Source organism: Saccostrea cucullata, unplaced genomic scaffold (assembly GCF_032062105.1).
Source record: "Saccostrea cucullata isolate Sc308-1 unplaced genomic scaffold, CSIRO_AGI_Scuc_v1 ctg7625, whole genome shotgun sequence".
In the NCBI taxonomy this organism is placed as follows: domain Eukaryota; kingdom Metazoa; phylum Mollusca; class Bivalvia; order Ostreida; family Ostreidae; genus Saccostrea; species Saccostrea cuccullata.
Window position 1 is genome coordinate 15,001 of NW_026927198.1, and position 11,014 is coordinate 26,014.

Genomic DNA, 11,014 nt, shown 5'->3' on the forward strand with positions numbered 1-11,014 from the left:
ATATAGAACAAATCTTTAAAAATCTTCTTCTCAAGAACCACTGGGCCAGGAAAGCTGAAACTTATGTGGAAGCATCCTTTGGTAGTGTAAATATCAAATTGTTAAAATCATGACCCCCGGGGGTAGGGCGGGGCTACAATAGGGAATCCAAGTTTTACATAGAAATATATAGAACAAATCTTTAAAAATCTTTTTCTCAAGAACCACTGAGCCAGGAAAGCTGAAACTTATGTGGAAGCATCCTTGGGTAGTGTAGATATTAAATTGTTAAAATCATGACCCCCGGGGGTAGGGCGGGGCCACAATAGGGAATCCAAGTTTTACATAGAAATATATAGAAGAAATCTTTAAAAATCTTCTTCTTAAGAACCACTTGGCCAGGAAAGCTGAAGCTTATGTGGAAGCATCCTTAGGTAGTGTAGATATTAAATTATTAAAAGCATGACCCCCGGGGGTAGGGCGGGGCCACAATAGGGAATCCAAGTTTTACATAGAAATATATAGAACAAATCTTTAAAAATCTTCTTCTCAAGAACCACTGGGCCAGGAAAGCTGAAACTTATGTGGAAGCATCCTTTGGTAGTGTAGATATTAAATTGTTAAAATCATGACCCCCGGGGGTAGGGCGGGGCTACAATAGGGAATCCAAGTTTTACATAGAAAAGTATAGAACAAATCTTTAAAAATCCTTTTCTCAAGAACCACTGAGCCAGGAAAGCTGAAACTTATGTGGAAGCATCCTTGGGTAGTGTAGATATTAAATTGTTAAAATCATGACCCCCGGGGGTAGGGCGGGGCCACAATAGGGAATCCAAGTTTTACATAGAAATATATAGAACAAATCTTTAAAAATCTTCTTCTTAAGAACCACTTGGCCAGGAAAGCTGAAACTTATGTGGAAGCATCCTTAGGTAGTGTAGATATTAAATTATTAAAAGCATGACCCCCGGGGGTAGGGCGGGGCCACAATAGGGAATCCAAGTTTTACATAGAAATATATAGAACAAATCTTTAAAAATCTTCTTCTCAAGAACCACTGGGCCAGGAAAGCTGAAACTTAGGTGGAAGCATCCTTGGGTAGTGTAAATATTAAATTGTTAAAATCATGACCCCCGGGGGTAGGGCGGGGCCACAATAGGGAATCCAAGTGTTACATAGAAATATATAGAACAAATCTTTAAAAATCTTCTTTTCAAGAACCACTGGGCCAGGAAAGCTGAAACTTATGTGGAAGCATCCTTGGGTAGTGTAGTTATTAAATTGTTAAAATCATGACCCCCGGGAGTAGGGCAGGGCCACAATAGGGAATCCAAGTTTTACATAGAAATATATAGAACAAATCTTTAAAAATCTTCTTCTCAAGAACCACTTGGCCAGGAAAGCTGAAACTTATGTGGAAGCATCCTTGGGTAGTGTAGATTCTAAAGTTTTTAAATAAAAAAGGGAAGGGGGTTGTTGGGCATGATTGGTATAGCAAGAGGGGGAATCTGGTAAAGATCTGCATCACCCAAGTTACTCAGGTGAGCGATGTGGCCCATGGGCCTCTTGTTTAATGAAATACAATAAAATAAAAATTAATTTTAGGTTTTGAATAACTCAATGAAAATCTGCTGCAACATTAAAACACCCCTCCATACGTCCCAATGAAAGGAAGCCAATGTTGTGACACACGTGCGCTGGTCAAATGATAATTACCTATCAACACCCCTCCGGGCAATTAATTGTCTACCAACTCCAAAGCAATGTTTTTACAGTTACAGACTGATTATTTACTGTCCTGTTAATTGCTTTGATTATTTATCTATTATTAAACAGTTAAACACTTGTTAAATGTAATTTTAACTTATCTTATACTTATCGGCCTCTTGTTTAAATGATTGAGAGTTGACAAATGAAATATGAATTATGCTAAAACTTAAGTGTTATCATTTATTCGTGCTCTTTAGAAATTCAGATATCCGCGAAGATTCAGAAGAGTAAAATCGTAGTCTTCTTAATGAAATAAATACTTTTATGTTTCAATTTTGTGTCCTGTTAAAGTATTGTAACATAATTTTCAGCATGATTGCCTAGAACCAAAATTAAATATGACAACTGTTAAAACTTTCAAAAATATCTCTTACTTTGTTGAAATAAAATTATTTCATCTAAGAATATGGCGACGCATAATTTCAAAATCACTGTAACTCTGCTTAAAAAAATTCTGTCTACTTTTACGCAACATTATCGTGTGCTTTGTTGAAATAAATGAATAAATAATTTTCTTCAGATTGCCGCGATATGGAATGTCAGGATTAAGAGAAAGTTATAAAGTGTGCATTTTAAAAAAGTGTGTTCCATAAATTTTTGACACTTAATCCTCGCGCCGATTTTCGTAACAAATTACCGCGATTTTCAAAGTTCAGAACATTGCTTGGTAAATTTATCTGTTGCGTATAATACATCCAAACTGCGTTTTTTTCCCCAGTTTCAGACTCAAAAAGGGGGGTGCGTATTTTACATCAATGCGTATTTTACTCGGCCAAATACGGTACTATTTAATATCTTCAGTATTTATCCATTAAATCAGGGCGTGTAAACTTAGTTGAACTTTTGCTGCTATTCTCTTAAGAAGGTACTTTAACAAGTGCATTGTGGGTCCAGAGTTGCTGAGGAAAAAATTCTGATGAACGAATGTGCAGTAGTTTGAATTTTGTCTTCGCCCAGGCGTTGCTTTAAGAGCTTGCAGTGACAAGCGTCACTTCACAACGATCATTGCACTCGCTATTAATTGCATTATGGAAAATATAATGTGTTTTTACTATTTACTTTAAAGCCTTTTTTTTTCTTTACAGTTAAACTTGCCTTTGATGATGACATCAAGCTAGAAAGAGACCAGAAATCCTTGTTAGTAGTAAATCAATACCTTTTAAGAATTAGATCAATTGAGTAGTGTTGAAATCCCCCTCCACAATATGTTAGGTATCACAATACTTGGGTCACAATTCAATTTTTTTCAATCTGATAATGTGTACTCTGATATCAAAAGGCAACAAGGATTGCAAAAAAGTGGGAAATACTAATATTTCCAAGGACTGTGAGAAATACTAGTAATTCCCAGGAATTACTGGTATTTCCCAGGAAATACTGGGAAATAAGAAAGAGATACATATTTCTAACTTTAATCATCTTGTTTGAGTATAGACATGAAGTAAATCTTATTGTCTAAGTTATCAACCTAGTATTACTTTTCATGATAGAAAAAATGATTTCCAAATATTTAATTTTATTATACAAATATGGACTCAATGTAGGTCAATATGCATTTACAATGACCCAGGATGACAGATATTGGCCGAAGATACATGTAGTATATAGACCGAGGGCGCTAGCCCGAGGTCGATATACTTCATGTATCTGAGGTCAATATCTGTCATCTTGGGTCATTATAAATGCATATTGACCGTGCATTGAGTCCATATTTATTATATTATATAAATAATAATTTCCCAAATTTATTTGTGCAATGTATATCATCCTATTATTTACAGAGATAGTATTAACCATAAATAAGTTGAATGTAAATGTTTCAGAATTCATTGAATATTACTCAGAGGAAATTGTTTCTGCAATAAATTTCCCATATCATAATAATGACACAAGATATCTATCTCCGAATAACCGCGACACAGAGTAACCCCTCCCCCAGATTGAGAATCGCTCTCGTTTACACTTGCAGACGAAATGCACTGACAAAATAGATATCCTATGTCTTCTAAGAACAGATACAATCTTATACATGGCATGCTTGTCTATATTTTCTTTAGTCTTCGTAATCGCGTAAACAGCGTCAAAACTCTGCTCGCCGAGTTGAAATGTCGAACTCAATCATGAAATGGTATGTGCGTATTATTCCCGAAAAATATTCACAAATATCCTATAATTGTTTTGTATTATCAGTCTCAGAATTCTTCACTATATGTTTTAAATTTTCCTCATCTACAACTTGCGAACTTCCATGTTTGTCTAAAGCGAAAGTGAAAACGAGGCAGCTCGTGCGAGTCATTATTCGCTTTCAGCGGTCGTTATTAAAAAATAAGTACTTCGTATTGACCAATCAGATTACCGGATTTCACAAAGTTATATAATATTAATTAATAATTTTAAAACAGTATACGTATACTTGTATACCAGTCAATAAAATGAACATATAGGTATCCAATTTGGATTTTTTATGTAAATAAAGAAGGATAAAAGAAAATTTAATGTGTATTTTAAAAAACCTAAAAGAATCCTAAAAAGTTCTACTCAAGGTAATTATATCTCTCACAAAAAAAAGTTTAAAATTTTTTAAAACAACATAATTTAGTAATTAATGCTGTGTGAAAGAAAGAAAACAAGTTTATCATGTTTATTGTTTCTTGCATTTATAATTTAATAAACTTCAAAATTATACTAAACCGAAAAGACACTTGAATCGGAAAACTTCAGTTTTGTTCTCAAGATACAATGAGGGAAACATGTTCTGCTACAGAATGCATAATTATGGGTAGGGGGCCTATTTTAGTGAGATACATGTACTTAGTATTTTAAATTGCAGACATATCAATTTTATTAATCTTAAGTTTTTTTTTATGTTCACTTTTAATATTTCTGAATTTTGTGTAGGGTTAAATTAATTACAAGAAAATAAAAATCTAAAATTTTGTATCTCCCAGTATTTCCCAGTTTGAGTAAAATTTGTAGTATTTACTGGGACAGGAAATACAGGTATTTACCTCTGGTAATTCTCACCACTGGTATTTCCAGCCAACCCTGAAAGGCAAGTAAAAGGTTTGATACAATAAAGAGCATTAATGATTAAAAGAATATTTTGTTCATGTCAATACTAGAAGTGACAGTCTACTCTGAAACTTTCTTCCTCACCATTTTGGATTTTTAGGTGACCTGAGTGACTCAGGTAATGTATTGCTATCTGTTTTCATCTGTCGTTGTTCGTCATCAATCATAAAACTTTTGAACATTTTTATCTTCTTTGCTGGAACCACTGTACCAATTTCAACCAAAATTGGAATAAAGCATCTATGGGTGAAAATAAAGCATATACGTTGAAAAATATATCAATTACTGTATAGGGGAAAAATAACTCGCGGTGTTAATGTTAGCTTTATTCACGGTGTAGATCAATCCTTGAATTCAAGAAACGGTGAATAAATTTTCAATAATCTCCATGTTTTATTTGGAAATTTGAAAATAGACAACGATAGGTTTATATACATGTAGTACATGGTCATCTCAGCCTATAGTAATTATGAGTATTACTTGTCAATCAGTTATTTTATTTATCATGCTTTACTTTAATTCTAATCAGCAGATAATAACCTGTTTTTGTTCAAAAGCTGTTTTAATAGCCAACGCTAGGGGGTTAGGGTTTAGGGTTAGGGGGTTAGGGTTAGAACTGCACTCATCAATCAAAACATGGGCCATATGGGTTTTGATTACCTATGCGTAACTAATTCTTACCTGCATTATCATGCATATATTAGTTTTCAGCTCTTCTGAGCCAAAGGCTCAAAGAGCTAATGCTATGGCCATTTGTGCGGTGTGCGTTAACTTTTTAGAAAATGGGCCATAACTCAAGAACGCCTTGGCCAATCAGTGTCAAATTTGTCACAGGGTATCCTTGGCCCAAGGGCTACCATTTATTATAAAATAAGGGTTGGGACCCTTATACAAGGGTGGATAATCAGGAAAACAAAACCAAAAGTACTGTTTGCTAAAAAATCTTCACCAGAACCACCGGGCAGATTTTCACCAAACTTACACACAAGGATTAGGATATGTTGAAGATTAAAAATTGTTCAAGGCATGACCCTGGGGCAAAGGGCGTGGTCTCAAGGTCACTTCAAAGTTGACCTAAATTTACAATTAATAAAAACATTTATATTTTGCTTACTTTAAGGAGTAGGATCATCAAATCTTGTAAGTTGATGCATCTTAAGACTTCACATCATGTTAAATCAAAAGTAGGTCACCGTGACCTACTTTTTTAATTTTGCGGGCATTTGTTTTCAAATTGATTTGAAGGCATATTTTGGACACTTTAAGGCCTATGATCATCAAACTTTGTTAGTTGATGCATCTTGGGTCCTTGAACAACGTCAACTTAAAAGTAGGTCACCTTGACCTACTTTTTGAACTTTATGACTTATCCTTTTTAAAACATTTAATCCCATTATTGCAGACACTGAGAGGGTTAGAATCATCAAATCTTGTAAATTGCTGCATCTTGGGACCTTAAAACATATTTATGAAAAAGTAGGTCACTGTGACCTACTTTTTGAATTTTGCAGGCATATGTTTTCATATTGTTTAAAAGGCATATTTTGATTACCTTCAGACCTACGATCATCAAACTTGGTCAGCAGATGCATCTTCGGACTTTGAAAAATGTTGACTAAAATGTAGGTCACGGTGACCTACTTTTGACATTTTATGGCTTTATTTAACTAATAGATTAAATTGGCTAAGATCATCAAACTTTGTCAAGTTGATGCATCCGGTTTTCGGAGAGTGACAAACAAAGTAGGTCACGGTGACCTACTTTTGACATTTTATAGCTTTATTTAAGTATCTTAGGTATTAATAAGCAGAGAATCATCAAACTTTGTGAGTTGATGCATCTTAAGTTTTCGGAGAGTGATGACCAAAAAGTAGGTCATGGTGACCTACTTTTGACATTTTATAGCTTTATTTAAGTATCTTAGGTATTTATAAGCTTAAATCATCAAACTTTCAAACAGTTATCACTTGAGAAAAAGAGTGATGAAAAAATAGGTCATGGTGACCTACTTTTGAATATTCGGATACATATTGCAAGAATATATAAAATCAGTTGATGTATTTTGGCTTTCGAAAATCACCTACTAAAAGTTAGGTCACAGTGACCTACTTTTAACATTTCATGGCTATAATTAAATCTCCAGTTCTTATTGGCTTGGAATAATCAAACTTTGTCAGTTGATGCATTTTGTTTTTAAATCAATATATCAATATAAAGATTACAGAAATATCTCTAAATTTTATTGGCTTCAAAAATCTTAAATTTCTATTAATGGTTATTGAGTCCGTAAAATTTCAATCTTAAAGTAGGTCATTGTGAAAAACCATATTTTATAGCTTTTTAAACAAATGATCATTTTTGGTTAAGAATCATCAAACTTTGTCAGTTGATAATCATTTTATGATAATTATGGTTCAGGCTTCAAATAGAAGTGATAGGTTGTACAATTTATCAGAAGAGCGATTCAAGGCCCTTGGGCCTCTTGTTATTCATTTTGGTTTTAAAGAATTTTTCAAATACTAGAAAAATTACTGAAGATGTAGAAGGATATTATTTCGTCGACCTACTTTACACATTTACCGTTTAGGCCAAAAAAAATTAATCAATAGTTTCTCAGGCACCGCCGCATAGCCATAAACGGCCACATTGATCAATTTTATTGACATATTGAAAGGGAAATAACTCAATACTTTTTTTCCAAGTTGAGGAAGTAAATCATTTGGTTTTAATGTTCATAAATCTAAGATAACACGTTGTTTATTAGAAAAACAATATATTTCTTCTAAATCTAAAGTATTTTATCAGTCAACTTTTAAATAAATGTTTGGAATAAGATTATTTAATGTTAAATACATATTATAACTAATTTTTGAGAACAAAACTTAAGAATTAGTAGATATTATCATTTTATTGAAAATACAAAGAAAGGTGTAATAACTGCTTTGAAAACAGTGAAAAGGGAAAAAAAAAGTGTGCCGCATTGAATTTTGAATTTTTTGGCCTGAGAAACTATTAATTAATTTTTTTTGGCCTTAGTGGTAGCATATAGGAAAGTCATTTGACATTTCAAGTCAAGGCCTTTTGATAATAATTGCACTAGCTTTAAGGACAGATGATACAAAAAAAAAATGGATGCCTGGATTGGTATATATTTTGTGGGCTAATTTCATTGCAAATGATGCAAATAATAAATTTTTAGAAAATAAAGAAATTGTAAACCTTCGGTGGTATTCAAAAGTATGCCATTCTGAAAGCATCGTTATTACTCTATACAAATATTTTTCACTTCAAATTCCATTTTTTGGCAAATTTGAATAAAAAATTCAAAACAATACGGTGAAAGTTATTATTTATAATCATTTAAACATGACCCAAGTTGTTATTTTCAAATTCTTTGACAAAAGTTTGTTTGTATCTTCTGTCCTTAATTAATGGTCAATTATTTCTTAAATCTAACTGTTTTATATCAAACTACCCTGTTGTTCGTAAAATGAAGACATAACGATGATTAATGTCGTTTACATGTCGCTATGGTTTGGATTATATGGATATAGACAAGGGAGGTAACTTTTATTTAACCATAGATTATCAACCGCAATTGTGTTAGATTAGAGAAAAACATGAAAATTACAACCCAAAATTAACAACGAGTATAAAACTATAATGAAAATGCAATTTTTAAAAATCTTATTCTCTGCTCCAAGATATTAAACAAACAAATTTAATGTATACAGTGGATCATTTGAGAATTATTTTCCCAGTCAATTTGTCCGGATATGTGAAGCGTCCGGATAAAATCACCAGTTAAAAAAGACATAATTTACATACTGTGCACTTTCTAACACAACCACAAATAGATCGGCCGCTGCTGCGGCCGATAATAATGATTTGTACACAGTATATATTGAGATAAATGAGTTCGTATAAATTCAATTAATGATTGGATTGATCGTTTAGTGAAGGAAGGCAGATGGTTAAAAATAATACTTGTCATCTTGCCCAGTGAAAGCAAGTTTGAAAAGATATGTTTTTTTAATTAAGCAATTTGCTATCAAAGACCTCCAATTAACACTTTGATTATAAAATATTTTAATATTTGAACAATAATATAATTATTAAATACATCTATAGATATAGTTTACTATATATTTTAAACACATTAGATATGATAAAAAGGAGGCATCCATTCTTATACCTTGAATAAAGGTCTCTCCCGATACAGAAAATTTGTGTTTTGATGGTCGCCATGCTTATTTTTGGAAAAAATATTCTTATCCACCCATTGTGTTGCAGAGATATGACATTTCTGACAAATGAACTGTTCTTGTCATAAAAATTAATTAACTCACATGAAAAGAAAAACTCAGAAAAATCTTTCAACTTTTTTTTTCCTTGTCCCCCCCACTGAGTTTTTTTTAAAGTCATTAAATTGTATGTTATAAAGATCATCTTCCAATGGACAATACACATTCCAATGAACAACACACAACTGAAAACATTGTTTTCAAATAAGTTTTGAACTGAAAATAGGTTACCATTTTAATTTTTATTGCCCACATTTTCTTTGTACTAACATGGATAAGATTTATGTTTAAACCTGTATATACATGTATAACGTATATGTATTAGCAGTGCTTAACTCTTTTATTGCCCCCTCCCATATCCCCCAACAAGTTAAAATCCCTGCTTAAAATTGCTACAAATTTGATACACCTTTAGTTTAATAACTGACTGTGTAAAAATATATCCAGCTTAGCACATTTCTTCATTTTCGTTACTTTGTTGGATATGTATCAGCAGTGCTCAACTCTTTGTAGTTGTCACATTTTCAATAAAAGTCCATAATTTCTTTTATTAAATTTGTTTGGAAAGGTGAAATTTATGTAAACTATGGTGTGATTCAACTCATGACTTGATTTATAGCTATGGGGTTATCAAACACATTAATGCGCTATGCTCTTATGCAACAACTTTGCAAAAAACCAACAAAATACCCCCCAAAAAACCCCCCAAAAACAAAAAATTTGAAAATAGAGAAGCCAAATCCTGCATTCTGGCTGTATTTTGGGTAAAATTTTATGTCACTCTATGATTGTACCTAAGACATATTTCATTTTGAAAAATTCCATAATCATCTTGTTATCATAGGCATAACTTATTTTTTTTTAATTTACTGAACATTTCCATAAAATTACTAGCAATTAACATGTCATTTTGTTTGGCTGCGTAATGGACACAATTTAAAATATTTCAAACAGTAGAAGACTACAAATGCAGCAACTATCTTCAAAAAATTTTTCAGGTATTATCAAAAGCAATGCTTATGCATATGGAAGCTTATAAAATTGCTGTTCTATTAATTCCTCATATATGTCATGTTTCCCCCACATACAATGTTACGACATCGATGAGGAAAACTATGAGACGTTTTCAATACGGATATTTCTTCGATCAATGTGTTTAACGAAATCATCATTTATTAAAAATATACATAAGTTAATAGTGTGATTTTTTTGTGTGTCTGATAAAAAAATATCATGTTATTAAACATACAGACAAGAGGTCGATTGTCACACGTGTGGATGTGTCGTGCAAGGTACAGTGATAAAGTAAATCATCAGGAAATGCGGGCTGCTATAAATATCATAAAAAGACTCCCAACAAATTTGTGTATTTTTATGCCCCGCCATCAAATATGGCCGGGGCATATAGTGTTTGTAGTATCTTCGCTACTTCATTAAAACTGTCCACGTCTTTTATATTATCTGTCCAAACCTGAAGTTTCAAAGAAATACCTATTTTATAAAACTTAAATTTATGAATTTTAGAGCTATGCAACTGAAACATTTTTTACATGACCTTTCCTTTGACCTTGACCTCTATTGCGGAATTCATGTTTAGCTCAGTTTTAAACATGCCATTCAAGATGGTGTTATCAAACTTCACATGTTGATACAGACTTGCACGGATGATGCATCTGATGAACAATACCAGACTTGCTTCGGATGCTGGACTTTACATTTTAGATGAGTGACCAGGTTAAAGTTTTTGGAGCAGGTCCATTCCACAGGAACTATAAGCCCTACTTGGACCAAACTTGCATGGATGATGCATCTAAGGATGGACACTACCAGACATGCTTCGGATGCTGGATCTGACCTACATTTTCCAGATGAGTGACCAGGTTTAAAG

The 11,014-nt window shown here is 32.7% G+C and overlaps 1 protein-coding gene across 1 annotated transcript in view; it reads left to right on the forward strand.

Moving 5' to 3' along the window:
- LOC134273702 (uncharacterized) overlaps nucleotides 1-2,985 on the forward strand; it is an 8,398-nt gene extending 5,413 nt beyond the window's left edge. The window contains exon 3 of the mRNA XM_062755909.1: nucleotides 2,835-2,985. Within this exon, the coding sequence (XP_062611893.1) occupies nucleotides 2,835-2,932 (98 nt within the window). The 3' untranslated portion in view covers nucleotides 2,933-2,985. The remainder of the gene's footprint in view (nucleotides 1-2,834) is intronic.
- The last annotated feature ends 8,029 nt before the right edge of the window (nucleotides 2,986-11,014 follow it).